This window comes from Patagioenas fasciata, chromosome 23 (assembly GCF_037038585.1).
Source record: "Patagioenas fasciata isolate bPatFas1 chromosome 23, bPatFas1.hap1, whole genome shotgun sequence".
Lineage (NCBI taxonomy): Eukaryota > Metazoa > Chordata > Aves > Columbiformes > Columbidae > Patagioenas > Patagioenas fasciata.
Window position 1 is genome coordinate 7,445,689 of NC_092542.1, and position 25,174 is coordinate 7,470,862.

Sequence of the window (25,174 nt, forward strand, 5' to 3'; positions counted from 1 at the left end):
CGAAGTAAAAGGCTGAGCTCAGACACGCAAACCGCACGCCAAGCTCAAATATACAAACAGATCACAATTACATTCATTGAAGACAATATCTCGATTTTAGCCTTGCGCCTTTGGGCCGCTCGCTGCTCAGCCGGGTGGAGGCACCGCTGGGGCTCCTGACAAACAGGGCAGTGCGGCTGGAGCCCCATCGGCACCCGCCCCGCTGCTCCAGCGAGCTGGGCTGGGCAAGGCTTTGATTGGTGTCCATCTGGGTGATACAACTGTTATCCCAAAACCAGGGGTCTGTACTCGGTGTGCACACGGAAGAAAAGCCACATTTAGTACACCGAGATGAGACACAGCCTGTCAAAAGCAGCATGAAAAACACACGTTCTCACTGTTTTCCCTACACACTACAATGAATTCTAAACAATGTAGCCTTGTATTAACTTTCCAAACATTAACATAATGTGTTTTCCAGTAAAACATAGGCTGTGTTGTAAATCCAAAGTGAGTAATGCCATGGTTTGCACAGTTCTGATGTGAATATTGGTGTTTGTGCCCAGCAACACATTGTATTTCATTGTGAATGCGCCAGAATATTTCCGGTCTGACTTTGTGTTGTACAGATAATGTCAGATTGTTTTTAGATCGTGTGGGTTCAAGGTTTGCACAGCTGAACGTGCTGCCGTGGTCTGCATCTGTCTGCCCAGAGCCGGTAACGTGTGTGTTTGTACAGCTTGTGTGTGATTTCTGTTTCTTGCAATAGCAATTGTTTGGAGTGTGGTTTTTGCCATTTTCACATTGTATCACTCAGCTCTTGTTTTTCAATGCTTTTTTTTTTGCCTAATGGTTTTTGGAAAAGTTCTCAAAAACCACTGAGAAACCATTATTGTTAAACTTGGTGCTGTTTCTTACTTGTGACTTGGGGCTTCAAAGAAATACCTAAACGAATACCTTCCATATGTTTGGAAGACAGTTCTGTGCAGCTAAATGATTCCTTTTCTTGTCCTTAAATACTTGGGCATTTGTACTAAAACTGTGTAACAGGAGTGATATTGTTGGGGCACCTCTGAGTATAAGTTTGTCTTGAATAGATTGCCATGAATTCAGACGCTGCTGCTCCACAAAGTGATGTTCTGAGTTCTGCATTTGATCTTTTCACTTCGTCTGATGAAGCAGTGGAGTTTAATCGTTTGTCTGCAAATGAAACTCCCTAAAAGGCAGTGTACGGGGAACCTGCGGCAGGGAGCTCCTGATTCCCACCTGACTTCTCCAAAGGCCTCTCTTAAAAGTGAACAAAAGTCAACAAAAGCTGCGGGCCCTCCCTCCTGGGCCACTGCGGTGGGCGCCTCCCCTGAGACCACAGGAAGGTCCAGGATCCTTGTCCTGAGTGGTCAGGGCATCGCTGGCAGGTGGCACCTGCTCGCCTGCTCAGGGCCACTCTTGGGTGCCTTCATGGCCCAAAATCCCTGGGGATGCCACAGGGCCACCCACTTTTTCCTGGCAGAGGGCACCAGTGCCCAGGAGGCCTGGACATAGAGGTGGGCAGGGAAATGGAAATAGGCTGGTGTCGAGGGTTAAGATTGCGGGGTGACAATCAAACCCTGGCAGATGTGTTGTCAACCTCCTCTCCCCCCCACTTCCCCCTTTTGCCCCTCCCTCTCCCCAATCCCACTCAGGGCAGGCGATCGGGAGGGGAAGAAGCACAGAGGGGAGAGAGTTGGAAAAGTTCAAGATTTTTTACTGATGCTACTGATAAGAACAGAGAAAATAATACAAATATACAAAACCAATCTTGTAAGTCTCAGCAACTGCAGAGCAGGCACCCAAAGTCCTGGATTGGACTCTGCAGCCAACCGGAGCTGGATTCAGTCTCTCACTGGCCTCAGTTCGCAGGGACAACCAGCAAGGTCCTCTCCTAATGTCGGCCATGAGCAGAAGGGAAGGAAAAAGGGAAAAAGGGCCGAGATCCTCGTGATCTCCCACTTTTATATGAAGTATTCACGTGAACAGAATGTTATTCACCGTTGGTCAGTCTCTCGGTCACCAGTTTCTCGTTGCCCCTATCGCGAGATGTCCATCGTGCTTATCAATAAGTTTGCATTCCCTTGCTGGGTTTGCCAAAACATGTGTTGGGTTCTCCAGGAAAATGCAGCTGATATGAAGCTTGAGCTGACAGGCAAATTCACTACAAGAGAAACTTGTTTTTAACAAAACCAGGACCCCAGGGCCCAAGTGACAAGGGGGGTCCCCACGGTGCCACGATGAGCCCTGGGGACAAGGGGGTACCCCGGATGTCACAATGGGCCATGGGGACTATGGGGGTACCCAGGATGTCACAATGAGCCCTGGGGACAAAGTGGGTCCTGGGAAGTCACAATGGGTCCCAGTGACAAAGGGGGTGTCCATGGTGCCACAATGGGCCCTGGGGACAAAGCGGGGTCGCCAGGATGTCACAATGGGCTCTGGGGACAATGAGGGGTCCAGGGACACCACAATGGGCCCTGGGGACAAAGGGGTTCCCCAGGATGTCACAATGGGCCCTGGGGACAAAGAGGGGTCCCCTGAATGTCACAATGGGCCCTGGGGACAAGGAGGGTCCTGGGATGTCACAATGGGCCCAAGTGACAAACGGGGGTCCCCAGGATGTCACAATGGGCCCTGGGGAAAAAGAGGGGTCCTGGGATGTCACAATGGGCTCTTGGGACAAAGGGGGTCTACACCGTGTAACAATGGGCCCTGGGGACAAAGGGGGGTCCCCAGGATGTCACAATGAGCCCTGGGGACAAAGGGGGTTCCCACGGTGTCACAATGGGCCCTGGGCACAAAGGGGGTCCCCAGCATGTCACAGTGGGCCCTGGGGACAACGGGGTGTCCTGGGACGTCACAATGGGCCCTGAGGGCAAAGCGGGTCCCCAGGATGTCACAATGGGCTCTGGGGACAAAGGGGGTCCCCAGGATGTCACAATGGGCCCTGGGGACAATTGGGGGTCCTGGGATGTCACAATGGGCCCTGGGGAAAAAGGGGGTCCCCACGGTGCCACGATGGCCCCTGGGGAAAAGGGGGTCTCCAGGATGTCACAATGTGCCCTTGGGACAATGGAGGGTCCTGCGATGTCACAATGGGCCCTGGGGACAATGGAGGGTCCTGCGATGTCACAATGGGCCCTGGGGAAAAAAGGGGTCCCCAGGATGTCACAGTGGGCCCTGGAGACATAGAGGGGTCCTGGGATGTCACAATGGGCCCTGCGGACAAGGGGGTTCCCCACGGTGTCACAATGGGCCCTGGGGACAATGGGGGTCCCCACGGTGTCACAATGCGCCCTGCGGACAAAGTGGAATCCTGGAATGTCACAATGGGCCCTGGGGACAAAGGGGGTCCACATGATGTCACAGTGGGCCCTGGGGACAATGGGAGGTGCCTAGGGTGTCACAATGGGCCCTGAGGACAAGGGGGGGGCCCATGGTGTCACAGTGGGTCCCCAGTGACAAGCAAGTTCCCTATGTTGTCCCAATAGGCCCTGGAGACAAAGGCGGGTCCTCTGAATGTCAGAATGGGCCCTGGGGACATAGGGGGGTCCCATCCTGTCACAATGGCCACTGGGGACAATGGGGGCTCCTGGGATGTTACAATGGGTCCTGAGGACAAAGGGGGGACCCCATGGTGTCACAATGGGCACTGGGGATGAGGGGGTCCCCAGGATGTCACAATGGGCCCTGGGGACAATGGGGGTCCTTGGATCTCACAATGGGCCCTGGGGACAAAGGCTGCTCCTTAGGATGTCACAATGGCCTCTGGGGACAAAGGGGGTGCCCTGGATGTCACAATGGGCCCTGGGGACAAGAGGGGTCCCGACGGTGTCACAATGGGCCCTGGGGACAAAGGAGGTCACCCAGAATGTCACAATGGGCCCCACTGACAAGGGGGGTCCCCACGGTGTCACAATGGGCCCTGGGGAAACGGGGAGTGCTGGGACGTCACAATGGGTCCTGGGGACAAAGGGGGTCCCCAGGATGTCACAATGGGACCTGGGGACCAGAAGGCATCCCCACGGTGTCACAATGGGCCCTGGGGACAATGGGGGTCCCCAAGGTGTCAGAACGGGCCCTGGGGACAAAGCGGAATCCTGGAATGCCACAATGGGCCCCAGTGACAAAGGCGGTCCCCATGGTGCCACAATGGGCCCTGGGGACAAAGTGGGGGCCCATGGTGTCATAAGGGGTGCCCAGTGACAAGGGGGGGTCCCCATTGTGTCATGATGGGCCCTGGGGACAAAGGGGGTCCCCAGGATGTTACAATGGGCCCTCGGGACAAGGGGCGTTCCCAGGATGTCACAATGAGCCCTGCAACAATGGTGGTTCCTAGGATGTCACAATGGGCCCTGGAGAAAAAGGGTGGTCCCCAGGATGTCACAATGGGCCCTGGGGACAATGGGGGGTCCTGGGATGTCACGATGGGCCCCAGGGACAAATGGGGTCCCCATGGTGTCACAATGGGCCATGGGGACAAAGGGCGTAGCTTGAATGTCACAATGGGCCCTGGGGACAAATGGGGTCCCCACGGTGTCACAATGAGCCCTGGGGACAAAGTGGGGTCCTGGGATGTCACAATGCGCCCTGGGGACAAAGGAGGGCCCATGGTGCCACAATGGGCCCTGGGGACAAACGGGGTCCCCAGGATGTCCCAATGAGCCCTGGGAACAAGGGGGGTCCCCATGGTGTCACAATGGGCCCTGGGGACAAAGGTGGGTTCCCTGAATGTCACAATGGGCCCGGGGGACAACGGGGGGTTTTGGGACGTCTCAATGGGCCTTGGGGACAAAGGGGTGTCCCCAGGATAGCACAATGGGCCCTGGGGACAAGGGGGGGTCCCCAGGATGTCAAAATGGGCCCTGGAGAAAAAGGGGGGGGGCCCATGGTGTCACAATGGGCCCTTGGGACAAAGGTGGGTCCCCTGAATGTCACAATGGGCCCTGTGGACAAAGCGGGGTCCCCAGGATTTCACAATGGGCCCTGGTGACAATGGGGGGTCCTGGGACGTCACAATGGGGCCTAGGGACAAAGGGGGGTGCCCAGGATGTCACAAAGGGCTCTGGGGACAATGGGGAGTCCCCTGAATGTCACAATGGGCCCTGGGGACAAAGGGGAGGTCCCCATGGTGTCACAATGGGTCCCCAGTGACTTGGGGTGTCCACATGGTGTCACGATGGGCCCTGGGGACAAAGGTGGGTCGCCTGCAGGTCACAATGGGACCTAGGGACAAAGTGGGTCCCTAGGATGTTACAATGGGCCCTGGGGACAAAGGGCGGTGCCCTGAATGTCACAATGGGCCCTGGGGACAAAGGGGGGTCCTGGGACAACACAATATGCCCTGGGGATAAGGGGGGGTCCCCAGGATGTCACAGTGGGCTCTGGGGACAAAGGGGTTCTCCATGGTGTCACAATGGGTCCCAGTGACAAAGGGGGGTCCCCAGGATGTCACAATGGGCCCTGGGGACAAAGGGGGTCCCCACGGTGTCACAATAAGCCCTGGGGACAAGGGGGGGTCCCCAGGATGTCACAATGGGCCCTGGGGACAATGGGGGTCTCCATGGTGCCACAATGGGCCCTGGGGACAAAGGGGGTCCCCAGAATGTCACAATGGGGCCTGGGGACAAAGGGGTTTCCCCATGGTGTCAAAATGGGTCCACAGTGACATGGGGGGTCCCCATGGTGTCAGAATGGGCCCTGGGGACAAGAGGGTCCCCAGGATGTCACAATGGGCCTCAGGGACAATGGGGGGTCCTCAGGATGTCACAATGGGCCCTGATGACAAGGGGGGGTCCCCATGGTGTCACAATGGGTCCCCAGTGACAAGAGGGGTCCCCATGGTGTCACAATGATCCCTGGGGAGAATGGGGGGTCCTGGGATGTCACAATGGGTCCCCAGTGACAAAGGGGGTCCCCACCCTTTCACAATGGGCCCTGGGGACAATGAGGGGTCCTGGGACGTCACAATGGACCCTGGGGACAAAGGGGCTCCCCAGGATGTCACAATGGGCTCTGGGGACAATGGGTGGTCCTGGGATGTCACAATGGGCCCTGGGGACAAGGGGGTCCCCACAGTGTCACAATGGGCCTTGGGGACAAGGGGGGTCCCCAACCTGTCACAATGGGCCCTGGGGACAAAGGAGGTCACCCAGGATGTCACAATGGGCCCCAGTGACAAGAGGGGTCCCCACGGTGTCACAATTGGCCCTGGGGACAACGGGTAGTCCTGGGATGTCACAATGGGCTCTGGGGACAAAGGGGTTCCTAGAATGTCACAATGGGCCCTGGGGACAAGACGGGGTCCCCACGGTGTCACAATGGGCCCTGGGGACAAAGCGGGGTCCCCAGGATGTCAGAATGAGCCCTGGGGACAAGGGGTGTCCCCACCCTGTCACAATGGGTCCTGAGGACAAGAAGGGGTCCCCATGGTGTCACAATAGGCCCTGGGGACAAAGATGGGTTCCTTGAATGTCACAATGGACCCTGGGGACAGAGGAGGTCCCCAGGATGTCACAATGGTTCCCCAGTGACAAGGGGGGTCCCCATGGTGCCAGTATGGGCCCTGGGGACAAGGGGGGCTTGGTAGGGCAGGATTTGGGGGTGGAAAGTTTAGGGGGTAGGGCTGGGGGTGCAGGATTTGGGGGTGAAGGGGTTGTGGGGTGCAGTGTTCTGGGGTGCAGGGTTTGGGAGATCGGTACGTGGGGCTGGAGGATTTGGGGGTGCAGGGTTTGGAGCAGCAGGATCTGGGGTTGCAAGATTGGGGGTAGCAGGGTTTTGGGGAGCAGGGTTTTGGGGTCAGGCTTTAGGGGGACAGGGTTTGGGGGGCAGGGTTGGGAGGGATGATTTGGGGGTGCAGGGTTTAGGGCAGCAGGATCTTGGGGTGAAGGGGTTTGGGGTGAAGGGTTGGGTAGGACAGGATTTGGGGTGCAGGTTTTTAGGGTGCAACTTGTGGGGGGCAGGATTTGGGGTACAGGGTTTGGGGGTGCAGGTCTTGGGGAGGCAGAATTGGGGGTGCAGGTTTTTGGAGTTCAGGGATTTGGGGGTGCAGATTTTGGGTGTTCAGGACCTGGGGGTGCAGGATTTGGGGATGTAGGTTTGGGGGGGCAGGGCTTAGGGTTTCAGTATCTTGGGTTGAAGAGGTTTGGGGTGAAGGGTTGGGTACGGCAGGATTTGGGGGTGCAGGGTTCGCATGTTCAGGACCCGGGGGTGCAGGATCTGGGTTTGCAGGTTTGGGGAATTTTGGGGTAAAGGATTTGGGGTGCAGGGTTGGGGGACGCAGGATCTGAGGGTGCAGCGTTTGGGGTGCAGAGTTAGGGGCTGCAGGATCTGGGGTGCAGGGTTTGGGGGGCACTGTTTTGGGGGGAAGGATTTGCGAGATGCAGGGTTTAAGGGTTTAGGATTTGGAGGTGTCGAATTTTGGGGTGCAGGAGGTGTGGGGTTTGGGGTTGCAGGATTTGGGGGAGAATGGTTTGGGGGTGCAAGAGTTGAGGGTGCAGGGTTTGGGGGTTTCGGACATGGGGCTGGAGGATTTGGGGGTGCAGGATTTGGGGTGCAGTGTGTGGGGGTGCAAGATCTTGGGGTGTACGAGCATTGGGTGTGGGATTTGAAGGACAATGATTTGGGGGTGCAGGGATTGGGGGTGTAGGGTTTTGGGGTTGCTGCGTTTGGAGATTCGGGATGTGGAGGTCAAGGATTTAGGGGTACAAGGGCTGGTTGCAGGATTTGGGGTACAGGGTTTGGTTGCAGGATTTGGGGTGCAGGGTTTGAAGTGCAGGGCTAAAGGGGGCAGGATTTGGAGGTGCAAGATTTGGTGGTGTTGGGTACTGGGGTGCAGGGTTTTGGGGTGAGGGATTTGGGGGTGCAGGTTCCATGTCTTTAGGAACTGGGGGGGGAGGGTTTTTTGGTGCGGACTTTTGAGTGCAAGTTTGAGGGGCCTTGATTTTGGGGTGCATGGTTTGGGGGGCAGGATTCCGGGTGTAAGGTTTTGAGGTGCAGGACTTGGGGGCGCAGGTTTCACACGTTAAGGAACTGGGGCTGCAGAGGTTGGGGGTGCAGCGTTGTGGGCTGCAGGGTTGAAGGGTGCAGGATTTAGGGGTACAGGTTTTGGGGGTGCAGGAGCTGGGGGTGCAGGCTGTAGGGATCAGAATATGGGGGTGCGGGGTTCTGGGGTGCAGGATCTGGGTGAGCAGGCTGTTGGGGTACAGAACCTTGTAATTCAGCGTTTAGAGGCAGGATTTGGGGGTGCAGGGCTTTGGGGTGAGGGGTCTGGGGTGAGGGGTTCAGGTGTTCAGCACCTGGGGGTGCAGGACCTGAGGGCTGGAGGATTTGGGGGTGCAGGGATATGGAGTGCAACTTGTGGGGTGCAGGGTTTTGGGTATAGGGTTTTGGGGTGCAGAGTTTTGGGGGGGAGGATTGGGGGAGCAGGGTTTTGGGGTGCAGGGTTCAGTGGTGCAGGGTTCTGGGGGTGCAGGGTTTAGCGCCAGAACTGGGGGTGCAGGGTTTGGGATTGCAGGGTGTTGGGGGAAGGATCTGGGGGTACAAGATTTGGGGTAGCAGGGTTTTGGGGAGCAGGGTTTTGGGGAGTAGGGTTTAGGGGTCAGGCTTTAGGGGGACAGGGTTTGGGGGGCAGGGTTGGGAGGGATGATTTGGGGGTGCAGGGTTTAGGGCAGCAGGATCTTGTGGTGAAGGGGTTTGGGGTGAAGGGTTGGGTAGGACAGGATTTGGGGTGCAGGTTTTTAGGGTGCAACTTGTGGGGGCAGGATTTGGGGTACAGGAGGTTGGGGGTGCAGGGTTTGGGGGTGTAGGATTTAGTGGAGCAGGGACTGGGGGTGAAGGTCTTGTGGAGGCAGAATTGGGGGTGCAGTTCTTGGGGAGGCAGAATTGGGGGTGCACATTTTGGGTGTTCAGGACCTGGGGGTGCAGGATTTGGGGATGTAGGTTTTGGGGGGTAGATTTTGGGGTGCTGGGTTCAGGACATGGGTCTGGAGGATTTGGGGGTGCAGGGTTAAGGGGTTTAGGATTTTGGGGTGCACAGTTTAGGGTGCACGTTCTGGGCATGTATGATTTGAGAGTGCAGGGCTTTGGGGTACAGGATTTGGGGTGCAGGGTTTTGGGGTCAGGATCTGGGGGTGCAGGGTGTTGGGGAGAAGGATTTGGGGGTGCAGCATTTTGAAGTGCAGGGTTTGGAGGAGGGAGGTTTTGGGGGTGAAGGATTTGGTGGTTCAGGTTTTGGGGGTGCACTGTTAAGAGGGTGGAGGATTAGGGGTGCAGGATTTGGGGGTTCAGGATTTGGGGGTGCAGGGTATGGGAGGGAAGGATCTGGGGCTTCAGGATTTGGGGGTGCAGGGTTTGGGGTGTAAGATTTGAGGGTGCAAGGTTTGGGTGTTCAAGATTTAGGGGAGCAAGATCTTGGGGTGCAGGGTTTGGGGGTGCAGGGTGTTGGGGAAGGATTTGGGGGTACAGGGTTTGGAGGTGCAGTGTTTCAAGGATCAGGGTTTGGGGGGCAGAATTTGGGGTGCAGGGTGTGGGATGGCAGGATTAGGGGGAGCAAGACTGCGGGGTGCAGGGGTTTGGGGTGAAGGGTTTGGTAGGGCACGATTTGGGGTGCAGGCTTTAGGAAGGAAGGAAGGAAAGAAGGATCTGGAGGTGAAGGATTTGGGGGTGCAGGGTTTAGGGGTGCAGGATTTAAGAGTGCGGGGGTTTGGGTGAAGGGCTTGGTAGGGCAGGAATTTGGGGTGCAGGGTTTGGGGGTGCAGGGTGTTTTGGGAACGATCTGGGGGTACAGGGTTTGGGGTGCTGGGTTTGGGGGTTAAAGGATTTGCGGGGGCAGGGTTCAGGTGTTCAGGACCTGGGCGTGCAGGGTTCGCAGGTTCAAGGTTCCAGGTGCATTGTTTGGGGGGAGAGGATTTGGGGGTGCAGAGTTTTGGGGTGCAGGGCTTGTGAGAGAGGAATCGGGGGTGCAGGATTTGGGGGTTCAGGGTTTAGGGCAGCAGGATCTTGGGGTGCAGGATATGGGGTGCAGTGTTTGTGGGTGCAGGGTTTTGGGAGTCAGGATCTGGGGGTGCATGATTTGGGGGCTCAGGGTTTGGGGATGAAGGGTCTTGGGGTGCTGGGCTTTGGGGTGCAGTGTTGGGGTGCAGGGTTTAGGGGGGCAGGTTTTGCGTGTTCAGGAACTGGGGGTGCAGGATTTTGCGTTGAAGGGCTCTGGGGTGCCAGGGTTGGCCTGCAGGGGTTGGGGTGCAGTATTTTGGGGCGCAGGGGTTTGGGGTTCAGGACCTGTGGCTGCAGGGTCTTAGGGAACTGGATTTCAGGGGTGCAAGATTTAAGGGGTGCAGGGGCTTTGGGAGAGGGATTTGGGCTTCAGGGTCTGAGGGGTGCAGGGTTTGGTGGGGAAGGGTTTGGGGGTGCCTGGTTTAGGGTTGCAGGATTTGGGGGTCAAGGGTCTGGAGGTGCCAGGGTTTTGGGGGGCAGGATATAGGGGTGCAGGTTTTGAGGGTGCAGGGTTGTGGAGTGCAGAGATTTGCAGGTGCAAGATCTGGGATTGTAGGGTTTTGGGGTGCAGGTTTTGGGGAGGAAGGATTTGGGGTGCAGGGTTTAAAGGTTCACGATCTGGAGGTGCAGCGCTTTGGGGTGCAGGGTTATGGGGCTATGGGTTTTGGGAGGGAAGGATCTGGGGGTGCAGGGTGCAGGGATCACAGTATGGGGGTGCAGGATTCTGGGGTGCAGGATCTGGGGAGCAGGATCTGGGGGAGCAGGGTTTGGGGTGCAGAACCTTGTTGTTTAGGGTTTAGAGGCAGGATTTGGGGGTGCAGGGCTTTGGGGTGAGGAGTTGGGAGTGCAGGGTTCAGGACTTGGGGGTTGGAAGATTTGGGGGTTGGAGGATTTGGGGGTGCAGGGTTGGGTAAGGAAGGATCTGAGGGCACAGGGTTTGAAGTTTCAGGACTTGGGGTGCAGGATTTGGGGGTACAGGATTAATGGGTGCAGGGTGTTTGGGGAAAGGATTTGGGGGTGCAGGGTTTTGAAGTGCAGGGTTTAAAGGGGCAGGATATGGGGTGAACGATTTGGGGGTGCACATTTTTGGGGTGTGTAAGATTTGAGAGTGCAGGGATTTGGGGTGAGGGATTTCAGGGTGCCGGGTTGGGGGGAAAGGATCTGCGGGTGCAGGGTTTGTCAGTGCATTGATTGGGGGGCAGAATTTGAGGGCGCAGGGTTTGTGGGGCAGGATTTTGGGTGCAGGGTTTGGGGAGCAGGATCTGGGGGTGATGGATTTGGGTGACAAGGTTTCACAGGCCGGCTTTGGGGGAGCAGAGTTCAGGGGTGCAAGGTTTTGGGGGACAGGTTTGGACATAAAAGATTCGGGGGCGAATGGTTTGGGGGAACGATTTTGGGGTGCAGGATTTGGGGGTGCAGTATTTGGGGGTGCAGGTTTGGGGGGTGCAAGTTGTGGGGCGGCAGGATATCAGGTATAGGGTTCTGGGCTGCAGGGTTTGGGGGTGCAGGATTTCAACGTGCAGGTTTCGGGGGTGCAGTATCTGGGGGTCCAGGGTTTGGCAGTGCATTGGCTTTGGGGGTTGAAGGATTTGGGGGTGCAGGGTTTGGGGATGCAGGATTTGGGGGTGCAGGATTTGGGGGTGCAGAGTTAGGGGGCAGGATTTTCAGTGCAGGGCTTCAGGGCACAGAACTTGGTGGTGCAGGATCTGGGGGTGCAGGTTTTCGGGTGCGGAATTTGGGGGTGCAGGGTGTTGAGGAAGGATCTGGGGGTGCAATATTTGGGCTTTAAGGGTTTAGGGGGGCAGGATCTGGCAGTGCAGAGTTTGGGGACAGGATCTGGGGGTGCAGCGATTGGGGTTACAGGTTTTGGGGGTGCAGGGTTAAGGGAATTGTTTGAGGTGCAGGGTTATGAGAGTGCAGGATTTCTGGGTGCAGAGTTTGGGGTGCTGGGTATGGGGCAGCAGGATCTGGGGGTGCAGGTTTTGGGGGTTCATTCATTTGGGGGGAGGATCTGGGGGTGCAGGGTTTAAGGGTTCAGGATTTGGAGGTGTAGGGTTTTGGGGTACAGGGTTCTGGGTTGAGGTTTTGGGGTGAAAGATTTGGGGGTGCAGTGTTAAGGGGTGGAGGCTTAGAGGTGCAAGATTTGGGGGTGCAGGGTGTTCGTGTGTCTGATTTGGGGGTGCAGGGTCTGGGGGTGCAAGATCCTGGAATTCAGGATCTGGGGGTTCAGGATTTGGGGCTGCAGGGTATGGGAGGGAAGGATCTGGGGCTTCAGGATTTGGGGGTGCACTGTTTGGGGTGCAGGGTTTAGAAGTCAGGTCTAAGAGTGCAGAGTTTGGGGTGCAGAGTGTGGGGTGCATAGGACTGGGGCACAGGATTTGGGGGTGCGGGGTTTCAGGGTTCAGGATTTGGAGGTGTGGAGTTTTGGGGTGCAGGGGATAGGGGTGCAGGGTGGTGGGGGTGAGAGATTTGGGTGCAGGATTTGGGGGTGCAGAGTCTTGGGAGGCAAGGACCTGGGGCTGCAGGATTTGGGGGTTCAGTGTATAGAGCAGCACAATCTTGGGGTGCAGGGGTTTGCAGTGAAAGGTTTGGTAGGGCAGGATTTGGGGTGCAGGATTCTGGGGTGCTGGGTTTGGGGTACAGGATTTGGTGTTGCAGGGATGGGGTTGAAGGGCTTGGGTTTCCAGGCCTTTGAGGTGCAGGATTTGGAGGTGCAAGGTTTGGGAGGGAATTCTTTGGGGTGCAGGGTTTGGGGGCAGGTTTAGGGGTGTAGGGTGTAGGACAGAAGGATTTGGGAATGCAGGGTTTGGGGTGCAGGTTTCGGGGTTCAGGAAGGTAGGGAGGGCAGGATTAGGGGGTGCAAGGTTTCAGTTGTAGGGTTTAGGGGTGCAGAGTTTGGTGGGGCCGAATTTGGGGGTGCAGGATTTGGGGTGCAGGGTTTGGGAAGACAGGATCGGGGTGGAGGATTTGGGGGTGCAGGATTGAGGGGCAGGGTTTTGGTGCAGAGCTTGGGGTCAGGATCTGGGGTGCAGGTTTGGGAAGAGTATTTTGGGGTGCAGGATTTTGGGTGCCGTGTCTGCGGGGCAGGTTTGGGGTGATCACTGCTGATCCGCACACACTCGCTCTCTCTGGTATTCACCTCCACTCCTGCTCCTCCACCTCCCCACTGTTCTCTCCATCTCCTCTCTTCTCGTTCCCACCACACTCTGCACACAGACCCGACCACTGAGAATGTTCCAGAACACGCTGATCCAAACCCCGCTGGGACCTCCGGGCTCCATGGCAATGTGAAAATTGAGTGTGCCACAGAATCCCTTTGGGTGTCAAACACCTTGAAGGTGCTGGAGTCCAAGCACAACCCCCCGGCACTGCCCACGGCCCTCAGGAGCTCCTGTGGAAACCCCTCCAGGGATGGCGGCTCCAGCCCTGCCCTGGGCAGCCCGTTCAGTGCCCGACAGCCCTCGCTGGGAGGAACAGCTCCCAGGCTCCAGCCAGAAGCTCACCCGGTACCGCTGGGGCCGTCTCCTCCCCTCCTGCCGCTCGTTCCCGGGCAGAGTCCCCGAAGCCCGCTCTCCGGGCGCTCTGCGGGCGGCTCCTGGCCCGGCCGCCCCCCGCACTCCCGCTCTGGCTCCGCCCCAAGGCTCAGGCGGGAACGGCCGCTGCGGCCCGCCCGGCCAATCGCAGCTCGCCGCCTCAGCCTCGCGCGCCGCCGGCCGGTGGCCCCGCCCCCTCATCCCCCATCCCCTCAGGAGGGGCCGCACCCGCTGGTGCTGAGCGCGGAGCTGCTGGCGCCACTCGGAGAGGCTCCAGGGGACACCCCCAAAGGCGATGGAGCCCTGCCCTGTTGGGCAGAGGGGGAGGACCTGAGACAGCCCCTGCCCTGTCGCTGTCGGGCACCGCTAGGGGACCGAAAAGATGACGAGGGTTGGAGGCGAGTTCCAGTTCGGCGCCACGGGCATCCCGGGAAAAATATGCAGGCTGACCCAGAAAGGTACAGCGACCGAGAAGAGCTTAGCTGAGAGAAAATCACTGAAAGAGACCCAGTCTGGTTTGTGACAAAACCAGGACACCCCCAAATTGCGATTCTGCGAGGGTAAATTTACAATACACTCGCAGTCCTGCGAGGGTTAATACACGTGCAGATGTGCACGGAAAGTTACACGTGCTTGTGCGGAAGCAGGGGAGGAAAATACACCCGCGATTGTGCGAGGAAATAATTGATACACGTGCTTGTATTAAGCACGGAAAGTGCGCGTGCAAACGTGCACGGTGTTACAGACGATCACGACAAACAGCACGCACTCGTCGGAATAAATTGCTTAGAATTTATTGCAGCAAGCGGGCAAAAGAGCGCTGGGCGGCCGGGGAGCCTGCGCTGCACCACGGCGCCTTTCCAGGAGCGGCCAGCTTGGTTACATGTGGCAAAGGATTACGTATTCATGGTTATTCCAGGAACGCCTATACACATTCATAACTTTTCCTCAACAAGGCCGTTCTTATTAAAATGAGTTCCAAGGAATTATATCTATAGTCTTCAGCTCTGGCTCCTTCCTGTTGCGCCTGCGCGGTGTCTGCGGGTGGTCACGGGCGGGGGTCTTTTGGATGAAGGCTGCGGTCTGTTCTTTTGTGCATTTCTTATCCTTGGCCTAGCACGCTGGGTTTGGCCAGGGCTCCAAGGCCTTGAGCTGGTTTTCCTCCCGCTTTGTGCTGAAGACCCCGTTATCCCGTTCACACAAGGATGCAACTGGGCCCTTCTCTCTGTCAGTCTCTTCCTGAATGTTCTGCAGGGTACGCTAAATTAGGCTTTTACACGTATCTGTGGAACAAGTTTTTTACAAAGACTACGTACAGGTTGCATTGTTTAATGGCAGCATATACTAATATCACACGCTCAGGTTTCACAGCCACTGATAACATATCCATTTAGACCGGTCTGATTAACAAATATATCGTTAAGTCTATTACAGTCCCTAACCCCAGGAAAAATACACCCACGTGTTTAGAGAGAAATTATCTTACGGATATACGCTTGCCTGAATCTGGCAAGGAATTCTTCAAGAAAATCCACAGGTCCACAAGGCAGAAAGGCCGGGGCACTGCCTGTGCGGCCCCAGGGATGGGTCCCCAGCTTGGTGACCTGCAAACCACGTTTTTGTGCAGACGGGGAGGAATGGGGACTGAATCATTGTTAGGGAGGACGAGACAGGAGGGTGCTGGGGACCCGGAGGGTTCTGAGAAAAGGATTGTCAGCGTTGTGGCGATGAGGAACGATTCACACAGACGCAGACGGGGCGCACAGGCACAGGGTTCTTGTTGGCAGCAAGAGCAGAGCCGGGCAGAGCTGAGCTCTCTTTTATTAACGGTTCTCCATTTATAGATTTACAGGGATGAGCTTGGGCTAAGAGGTTAGACAAATGACTTTGTTCAATAATTGTTATTCTAAACACACCACACTCCTATTGTGACTGGTTTCAGTCACGTTCCCATGCGTATCTTGTGGGCGGCATTCCGACCCACTCGTTCACACGCCCAGGCCCAGCATTCACACATCGCACACACGGGGGTGGTTTTCTGACCCGAGATATCGTTCTCACCGGTCTGGGCCATCACGTCTTACACCCATAGAAAACACTTCTGTGTAATCTGTCCAAGGCCCTTTAGCTGGAACCGCACACCCTGCCATTCCCGCAAGAGTTATCGACCCTGAGCCTTTCGACGGCCCGTGGGACCAGGCGGGCGGCCTGGAGCCGGGCGACCTGTGGCACGGAGCGTTAATGAGCCCTAGGGCACCGCGAGTGCTGCTGCATGGACCAGGCCTCTCTCCTGGGAACACCAAGGGAGCAGCGGCCATCCATCACCACCCTGTTTGGTTCGGCAGCCTGAACCCACTCCCCGAGTTTGGCAACGGCACCCCCCTCAGCACCTTCAGCAAATCAGAGCAGTCCTCTCCATAGCACTGGGAACCGTGAGCAGCGGGAGCTGCAGCGGGACCCGTGTGGGAGCAGGTCCGGTGCTGCCGGGGCCGGTGGGAGAGGGGTGCAGCCGGCTCCAAAGCCGGTGTGAGCAGCCATCGCCTGCCCAAGCTGCGCCAGGCAGGGCAGCCGCGCTCCCCGCTGCAGACACGTTGGGTGAGAGGGGCAGGAAGAAGCGGGGAAGGGTGGAAGGAAGCCCATCGGCCCTTGCAGCCCGGTGTCCCCATGTGGGGACATGGCAGGGGTGGCCTGGGGAAACCCCTCCCGCTCAGGAGACAGTGGGGTGGGGGCAGCTCCCGGAAGCCCCTGCCCACTGCAGAGCCCCTGGCAGGGCCTGGGGGGAGGGTGTGTGCAGCCCCTCTGTGACACGGTCCGGGGTCACAGTGGGACAGCCACACGTCACAGTGGTGACAGCCCCCCTGTCCCTGTCGTGACCAGCGTCTGCCCCACTCACCCGGTGAGGCCGAGTGGACTCCAAGTGCTGAGAGCTGCTCTCGCACCGCTCTGCTCTGGAGTAGCTGCTCTGCAGTGAGGAGGAGAAGGCGGAGAGAGGGAGCAGGACAGCACCAAGGAGGGTGAAGGGTGGAGAAGGAGAAGGAGGAGGAGGAGGAGAGAAAAAGAAGGAGGAGGAGGAGAAGGAGAAGGAGAAGAAGGATCAGGAGAAGAAGGAGGAGGAGAAGGACGAGGACAAGGAGAAGCAGTAAAGCCATTGTCCAGCCACTCTCTGCAGTTGTTGACTTGAAGCAGGAGTGGAACTAAGATGGCAAGACAGCTCTTCTTGCAGCCTCACCTGAGCCCAACTATTGAGAAGCTGGAGCGTTATGGTAAGGCCTTCAGGCCCAATTTCACATGTGTGTCTGGGTCAAGGACATCTCTGAAATCAGGCATGGAAACCCGAGGACTGTGGGGGGTGGTTGCTCAGGAGTGGTGAGTGCAAGGAGGGACCTGCTTGACCATCCCAAAGGGCTGAGGGGCTGATGTGGCAGCCAGGGCTCCTGGTTCCCTCCCTGACGTGGCCCCTGCCTTCCTGGGGCAGCCCAGGCAGAAGCCTCTGACCCCAAGGGGCTGCCCTTGCCTGGCGCTGGGCATTGCCCACGCTGAGCTCACGTCTGAATGGAAGAGCTGAAGGTGCTCGTGGGCCACGTGGGCTCTGTGTGTTCAGAGATGTGACCCGGCAAAACCAGCCCCTGCTGGGGAGACACCAGGGCCTGCCCTGAGCCTCCGAGAGCCGCGTGGAGCGCAGCCCCGTGCCCCCGTGGGCAGGGCAGAGCACTGCCGGCTTCCCGTGGGAGTGGGTCACACCCTGGAGAGCTGCACCCGCAAGGAAAGGAGCCCCTTGGAGGCAGCATGAGGTGTCCCTTGGTTCTTGCCGGGCTGGAGAGAGACCACCTGAAATGCCTGAGTGAAAGATGCATCGCTCCTTGGACAGGAGTGGGCCGAACGGTCTTGAGCTTGCTGCCTCAGAGCATGACGGGTCTTTCCCTTGTTCTTCCAGAGTTCGCTAAGATTTGGGCCAGCACATCGTATCACCTCAGCCTGCAGCTGGCTCTCCACCAGGTGGGCCTCACCTCCTTCTCCCCTCACACCCTGATGAACGCTGATCAAGTCCTGACAGCCCTTTGCCATGGGGTGCAGCTGTTCTTCCCCTCGTTGAAAGCAGGAGCAACGCCCCAGCACAACACTGCAATGCACACCGTGACATGGACACCTTCTCTGTCCATTCAGATGTACAAGAAGGTCCCCCCGTCAGAGTTGCATGTGAAAACCTGGAAGCCTGGGACACATCTGGATTTATTCCAAGCGTGGGAACCCCCTGCCTTCTATCTGATTGAGCCAGAGGGTGTTTGTCAGCTTTCCCTCACCTATTTGGTTCTTCGTAGCTGAAGGGGGGTGCGAGGGAAAAGCGCAGCCCCTGTTTGTGTTCTCCCAAGGAGCCCATCTTGCTCCTTTGTACCTCAGGCCAGGGCAGGGCACTAAGCACCATCAGCCTCCTCTGACAAGTCACCCGTCTGCCCCTCCAAGGCTTCTTCCCATCTGCCATCTCCTCTGTTCCAGGCTGTCCGCATTCCCGGAATCGGGACTTTTGCGGTTGTCACGAAGCGAGTAGCCCTCAGCGACCAGGATCTGGTGATCGTGGAGAGACCCGTGTTTCAACCTGAAAAGGCTGTTGCGCAGGACCGTGAGCTCCGCTGTGCTTGCACAGACTTCCCTGGTGAGCAGCGTGAAAGCGGCGCTGGCCTTGAGCAGGGTGGGAGGGGTGCTGTGCTCTCCAGAGGTGACTGAGGGGAGCACCAACCACCCACCGCGGCCCTGCCAAGAGCTCCACTCGACAAAGCCAGCCGGCTGTGGAAGGACCCTACCCAGCTGTTTGTTTTAAAGAATCACCAGAGGACAATGCAGCTAAGAGCGCACTCTCTTTGTCCTGCTTCAACAACAGGGTCCCTCACAGCTTCCTTGGTGTGGTGTCTTCCGGTTCCATGATGCTTCAACTCTTGCTCCCCCTTTCCGCTGCTCTAGACCTCGTCCAGGCAAATGCCGGGGCTCTTCCAGCTCCCTCAGCCTCCTTGCACGGGGGAAAAGCAGGGGAAACCCAGGGGGGAAAGACGGTTCCTTCCAAAAGCCACTGGCGGGACACCTGCGCCTTCTGGTCACTGCTGCCTTTGGGGCAGCTGTTGTGGGACCCCGGGGAGCACCAGGAGCTTGGGGCTGTGTTTGGGGTGCGTTTCTCTCTAAAGACAAAGACAGCACCGAGTGTGGGCTGGCACCCTCCAGCTGCCCTGGGACCTGGCGCCTATCTCCCCACTTTGTCCCGCAGTCACTCTTCTTCCCACCAAGTGCCTAAGACTCTTTGTTTCCCTTTCTGTATCAGAGAAGCCACCGTTGTCTGCTCCGCACCTCACTGCCCACTTTAAGAGGAAGGGACAAGCCGAGCGTCTCCTCAGAGGCGCTGGCCCAGCCAGACAGCCCAGTACCAAAGTGTTGCCCGAGGGCCTGGAGGCTGCAGACCTTTGATTGTAGCCTGCCCAGCAGGTCTGCAAGCTCATGTGTTCCTCTTCTCTCGTCTTTCAGGCCACCAAGATTTCGAGCAGCTGCCGTATGCTCAGATAGCCTCAGAGAACGCTGTCTCTGAGGGCACCGTGCAGCTCTACATGGAAAGGACCACGCACCTTTTCCATGCCTGCGTAGAGAACGGGCAGAACGTTGCCATCATCTGGAGGGACGTGGGCATGCTGATTGTCCAGGGAAAAGACGTGAGAATGAGATTTTACTTAGACTTTCTGGAAAGGCTGAATGGCTCTGGCAAGATGCTGCAAGCTCTTCTCGAGGTAGGATTTTCACTTTCCCAGCGCCACTCCTGCTGCTTCTGAAATGCTTTCTGGGGGCTGCTTTCCCCTGGCCGGCCATGCCTCGTTCAGCCCCTGGGCTCCTGGAGCTCTAGAGCACAGCAGGCTCTCTGCAGAGCACCTCCCTGGCGTGCAATGGCCCGGCTTTGCAAGAGCCACCCCCAGAGGAGCTGCCCTTTGCGAGAAAAGGCCGGCGTTGATGGCGGGGAGCGCTGCGTGCCCCACTCTGGGGGCCGGGAGCAGAGGCACAGGCAGGGCAAGGCTTGCTGAGCCCAGAGCCCTTGGGCGGCTCTGGCTCTTTGCTGGCGCTGGGCTGAGGCGGAGCGAGCAGCCGGCCCTTCCCAGCGTCCGCTCCTCCCGTCATCCGCCTCTGTCCTCGTTGCAGATGCCGGAGATGAGGGACTCGGTCATCTCACGCCATGACACCGCTGCTTCCCAGACCTCTTCTGGACGTGTTGTCGTCCTGCCATGGTACGTTTGACTTCACTTGAGGAACGGGGGACAGTGGCACGGCTTCTGCATCTGTCCTGCTGTGGACCTAGAGACGCATTTAGGCAACATTTCCCGCTACGTTTCTCCTGCTCCTTTTCTTTCCTCTCTGGGAGAGACTGCTCTTAGGTCCGGAAACGTTAATCTGCAAGGCTCTACGAGGAACTCGGAGGGCAAGATCAGAATTCAAAGGCGTCTTAGAAAACCAGAGCACTAGATAATACTCTGCTCTCCATGTGCGCGATGAGCAGAGTCATTTCCCCAGCAGCAGCAAGGGGGTTTTGTGGGAGGACGGCCATTCTCAGGGAAGGATGGAGAAACGCGGGCACAGGCTGACGGGGCCTCTCCCGGCACTGGAGCTTCTGCTGCGTCCCTCCGGGTTGGGCTGCGGTGGGAAACAACGTGGTGTCCTTTCTTCAGCCTGCTGCCTTCTTCCTCTGCCAGGTACCAACTTGAGACCGTGCCCAAAGTGCCAGCGCTGATAGACCTGAACGGATGTGTGAAGGGAAAAGGTGATGGCCTGTGGTGTGAACCTGCCCCAGCAGCAAATCTGTGTGCACGGGACCAATGCAGAAACCCCAGAGCCGGGTTCCCTTGAGATAAATGATTCCCCTCCCCAGAATGACTCCTGGACAGCACCAGTATCTCCCATGGAACCCCCCATTTCAGCACACGGATGAGAGAAAGCCATGCAAACAGTCTTCCCCAGGGAATAACGGTGCACTGTGGGCATGGGGCGTTGGATGTTAAAACAGTGTCAGAAAAGGCCTAAGACCTCCCAGGAAACATGGCTTTCCCCCAAAGGGGTGAAAAGGACCACCTTCCCCAGTGTTACCACAGCCCTGAGCAGACCCGCACGTCACTCTCCTTGGAACTGGCACACGAGTGGCACCCGGTTCCCAGAACAACACCGAGATGCTGTTCTGAAGAACCGTCTCCTTTCCCGTTTCTAGAGGATGCTGCCGGGAAGCGCCTCCTCCGTCGAGCCAGGCTTCCTCCACATCGGTTACCTGCCCTGACTGTGACGCCGGAGCAGGGTCAGAAAGCCGAGGGGAGTGAGCCTCGCGCCAGGTGAGACACTCGCATAAACGGGTGAGCGTGGCCCCCTGCTCCGGTCTCTGTGGGAGCGAGACGTTTCTCCCGGAAACACCCCACGTGCGCTTTGCCCACGTCCCACTGACTCACGGTTTCTTGCTCATGGCAGTGTCTGCAGCTTCTTGGCAGACTCTGCTGGCACCACCATTTCTTTCTTCCCTTCCGATGTGCAGATCTCTTGAGTAGCCAAGTGCAAAGGCTCGTTCCAGGAGCAGAAGGTCATTTTGGCTTTCCCTTCAGGTTGAAATGAGCCTGGCCTTTCTGTTTGCTGAGAACAGAGTTCTGCAGTTAGTTACTGCAGAGGATTGCCCTGAGTAACCAGGAGCCTCTTCTGCGCTGACGCCTGTCTTACGGAGAGCTCAGTGGCAGGATGGCTTTTCCGTGGGGTCGTGTCCTCCTCCCTTTGACACTGTGTCCCCAGCGCCCAACCTGCCCGTACAGGGCGTAGCGCTATCTCCGGGCACAGGACCCTGTTCCTCTGGGTGCTCCAGCAAGAGAGGGCCGAGACCTGGGCATCCTGGGTTGCAGGGGGGCTGTTGGGCACATCCGAGGCTGACAGCTTGGGGTCTTCTCTGTGCCTGGGGACTTGATCACAAGGATGTGAGCAGAGCCCGTTCTGCTGCAGAAGCAGGTGCGCCACCTGGAAGCACAGGATGCAGAACCAGCTCCTCCTGCGCTCCTGCCAACACGCCCTGTTGTGTCTTTGCAGGCAGCTACCGGTCATCCAGAGGAGCTGCTTGAAGGAAAAGGAGGAGAAAGGAAAGCTACCGCCTCTGGTTGCCCCCAGAGAAGTGGACTTCATAGCCAGAGCCATTGAGAGGAGAGAAAAGGTACCCGACACCGGATGCTGCAGGAGCACATCCTACTGGACTGTAGAGCAGCGTTGCTCCACACATGCCAGCGCTCACAAGATTCTTCACTGGGTGTTCACGGGACCACTGACCGGTTGCTTTGGTGTTTGCTTGGAGAGAGGCGGGTCACTGTCAGTTGAGAATATACTTGTCACTTCCAGTAGCCTGGAAACACCCCCAGAGCCCTCACGTGGGGCTGTTTCTGTCGGCCCGGTGGCTGCAGGGCTGGTCTGGGCTCGCCAGCTGCCGGCTGGTTTGTAGCCCGGTGGTGGCTGATCTCCCTGGTCATCCCAGACGGGCTCCTCGGTGGAGCCTGCGGGAACCTGGGAGCAAACCAGCGTGGACAGCGAGGCAGAAGAGAAGGGAGGGAAGGGAGGGAAACAGCTCAGCCGTGGCAGGACAGACTAATGCTGCCTGCTATTGCATTTCATTCGGCCTCCAGAATAAACGGCAGAAGAAGAAAGAGGAGAAGCTTCCACAGTATATCCAGAAATTCCTGGAAGGAGAGGAAAAGAAGAAAAAAGAGGCGGCGGTAGGGGAAAAAAGTAAACGGCCGTCAGCCGGAGCAATGACAGCAAAGGCCGAGGCAGAAAAGGAGACACCCGGTGTGGAAGGAGAGGCAGAAAACCCAGAGGAGATGCAGAGGAGCCAGGTACTTGGGATTCCTGCAGAAGAAGAGCACTTTCTCCCACGGGGCGGCTGAGACCGCAAAGCACCTCTGGCACCCAAGCCGTCACAGCAGCGTTGCTGCAGCAGAGCCGGGCGGGTGATGCTGCCCTTCCTGAGCAAGAAGGGGGACACAGAGTTGCAGTGAAACCCTGGTGACACTCAGAGGTCACCCCAGGGCCTGCTGAGCTCCTTCTCCCGGTTCTCCCCGTCCCCTGTGGTCCATCCAGAAGTGTTCTGGGGTCTGCGTGCTGGGAAGCAGCACCCTCCGGGTGCGGGGCTGTTGTGTGAGAGTCTCCTCCTGTGCAGGAATCCAGCTCCCCCGAGTGCTCCTCAGACAGCTCCCCGAGCAGCGTGGAGTCAGACGAGTCCAGCTGTGACCTGCTGGAGATCAGGACCATTATGGAGGACTGGGAAGAGGCCGGAGAAGAGCCCCCCACAGTCCCTGAGGACAACAGCATCCCCCCGAAGCGGTACGAGTGTGCCCGCTCCAGCCGAGCCCTGGGGCGGTGGGGGGAGAGCCAGAGGTGGTGGGTACAGGGAGCCAACCCCCGAGCCACGGGGCTGCACAGGGCGCCCGGGGATTTCTGCAGCCACGGGAACGGGCTGGGTTAGACCCCACGGCAGGGGCCAGAGCAGGGGCTTGAAACCCCTCCTGCCTCCAGGGGGCTGTGGGGCAGAACGGGGCCGCATAGCTGTGGGGCTGAGTGTGGGAAGAGGCAGGACGGTCCCAGCTGCAGAGTCAGGGAGACTTTGTCCTTGCTGTTGCAGGAGCCTTTCCCCACGGACAGACCGGGCCCTGCGGGAGGTGGTGACCTGCATCCTGGGGCAGGTGGCCCGCAAGAGGAGAGGGGAGAGGGATGAGCAGCTGGATCTGCAGGACAAGCTCCAGTGGTAAATCTCTCTGGACACGGGCAGCGCTTCCTCTCCCGCAGTCCCTTCCTCCTGCTCCCCGCAGCCCCGCGGGAGAGAGCCGCTTCTCCTGGCACCGGCCTCTCGGCAGAGCCGCTCCTGCGGCCGCGGCTGGCACCCAGCTGGGAGCCCGGCTGGAGCGCGCTCCTGTGCTCACACCACCTCCTCCCGCTGTGTGTCTGCAGCGAGCTGGCCGTGCTGCGCTGGGAACGGTCGGGGAAAGAGGCAGGCAGCAGCCAACACCTGCGGGAAGCTGCACCCCAGGCTGCACCCCCTGCCAAGGCGGGGGAGAGGAGGGCAGGACCGGTACGTCCCCAAGGCTCGATGTGGTGGCGTTTGTAATGGTGACGGCGCAACGGTGCGGCCAGGCTGGTCTGGGACAGCAAGCAGCCGGGTTGCTTTCAGCCCCGCGCTCCCTTGGCTCAGGGGTCGTTGCAGAAAGGCTCTGCAGTCGGGACCGTGAGCAAAGCAGGGCTGATGGAGAGGCTGAAAAGAAGGGGCAGGAGGGAGGGGGGCGCTGAAATCCCCCCAGCCCCTGCCAGGGACACCAGCACTGCCTGCTGCTGCATTGCCGTGGTCCTGCAGGCGCAGCCCCGCGTGTGCACGGAGGAGGAAACACGCAAGCTCTGGGAGTCCTTGTGCAGCAAGATAGAGCAGAAGCGCAGCAGTGGCACCGCCAAAGGCCTGGAAAAAAGAGCCAGAGCAATGGGAGGCCCAGGTACCGCAGGCCGTGAAAAACAACTGGGGAAAGAGCATTCCCAGTTGAGTGTTTGCCTTTTGGAGTGCTCGCCTCTGAAAAAGGGGCTGTGGGCCAGCTTCAGGCCAGAGCTGGGCAAAGAGGGTGTTTTCCTGACAGCCCTGGGGGCACGGAGAGCAGCAGGGTGGGACTGCACCCCAGGGACCTGGACCTGCTCTCTCCAGACAGCAGCAGATCCCACCACAGGTGTCCTGACCAGACTTGTTGCTCTGCACCTCTGTGCATACAAGACTGCAGAGCTTTGTACTCAACTCCGCAGCTCTGGAGAGCGGATCTGCTCCACGTCGGCCAGTGCCAGGAGACCGTCTCAGGCGCTGAGGCTCGCGAGAGAGACGCGCAGCAAGAGCCTTCTCCGGCGTGACGAGCGCCAGTGCCGGCCAGGCTGCTGGCACCAGCTCTTGCCCCCATCAGTAAAGCCCCCCCTGCAAACCGCTGGGTCTCACGCTGTGGGTGTTTCCTTGGTGGCTGTGAGGCTGCGCTGGGCAGTGGGTGAGCGCTGGGGGGGCAGGGAAAGGCCTGCAGGGAGAGGGCTGGAGCTCCGGCCCTGCTCCAAGGGCAGCCCTCCCCAAGGCTCTGCTGGACCCGCTCGGCTGCGGCCCCGCTCTTGGTGCCCCTGCACCTTGTGGCCCTGGCACTGAGCCTGCTGCAGCTGCACATCCCGGACAGGAGCGGGAGGAGGAGGAGGAGGAGGAGGATGTGAAAAATGCAGTTGTGATTTGTGCTAATGTCAGCAATCAGGACACAGAACCACGGGCACAGTTCCATGCGGTGCTTTATTCCAGCGCTGGGAAACCAGGGGTTTGCACCCAAAGCTTCCAACAGCTGATTCAGACCATACCTTATTATACAAGTCGGTCACATACATATTCATTACACCCCTGACAACCATTAGAATATTCCACACCTATAATAACACAAACTTTCTATCTAAAAGATGCTACAATTATCAGTTATTTTCTACGGTACCAACTTTAAAAGAATATATCGTAAATCTATGTCCACCTTAAGAATAAGGCTCGGTTACAGTTACCTGCCTTGTAAGAATATACCATAAATCTATGTCAGCTTTAAGAACAGAGTTTGGTT

At 58.2% G+C, this 25,174-nt stretch overlaps 1 protein-coding gene and 1 long non-coding RNA gene across 3 annotated transcripts; both read left to right on the forward strand.

Moving 5' to 3' along the window:
* Positions 1–16,665: 16,665 nt before the first annotated feature.
* Positions 16,666–18,130, forward strand: LOC139825492 (uncharacterized). Its single transcript, XR_011735566.1, has 3 exons — positions 16,666–16,798; positions 17,470–17,531; positions 18,030–18,130. It is a non-coding gene; the product is annotated as an uncharacterized lncRNA (long non-coding RNA).
* Positions 18,131–22,498: 4,368 nt separating this feature from the next.
* On the forward strand, positions 22,499–24,763 carry LOC139825491 (uncharacterized). 2 transcript variants are annotated; one of them, XM_071798311.1, is made up of 3 exons: positions 22,499–22,892; positions 23,191–23,313; positions 23,517–24,420. In XM_071798311.1, the coding sequence occupies exons 1-3, from the start codon at positions 22,822–22,824 to the stop codon at positions 23,671–23,673; spliced, it is 351 nt and encodes a 116-aa protein (XP_071654412.1). In that variant the 5' UTR covers positions 22,499–22,821; the 3' UTR covers positions 23,674–24,420. The 2 variants fall into 2 exon arrangements, with proteins under 2 accessions (XP_071654412.1, XP_071654411.1); XM_071798310.1 differs by having other exon boundaries at positions 22,568–22,892; positions 23,517–24,763.
* The last annotated feature ends 411 nt before the right edge of the window (positions 24,764–25,174 follow it).

Coding starts and splice junctions, on each gene's coding strand:
- LOC139825491 (XM_071798310.1), top strand. CDS start 23,809: ATGGAGAGGCTGAAAAGAAGGGGCAGGAGGGAGGGGGGCGCTGAAATC.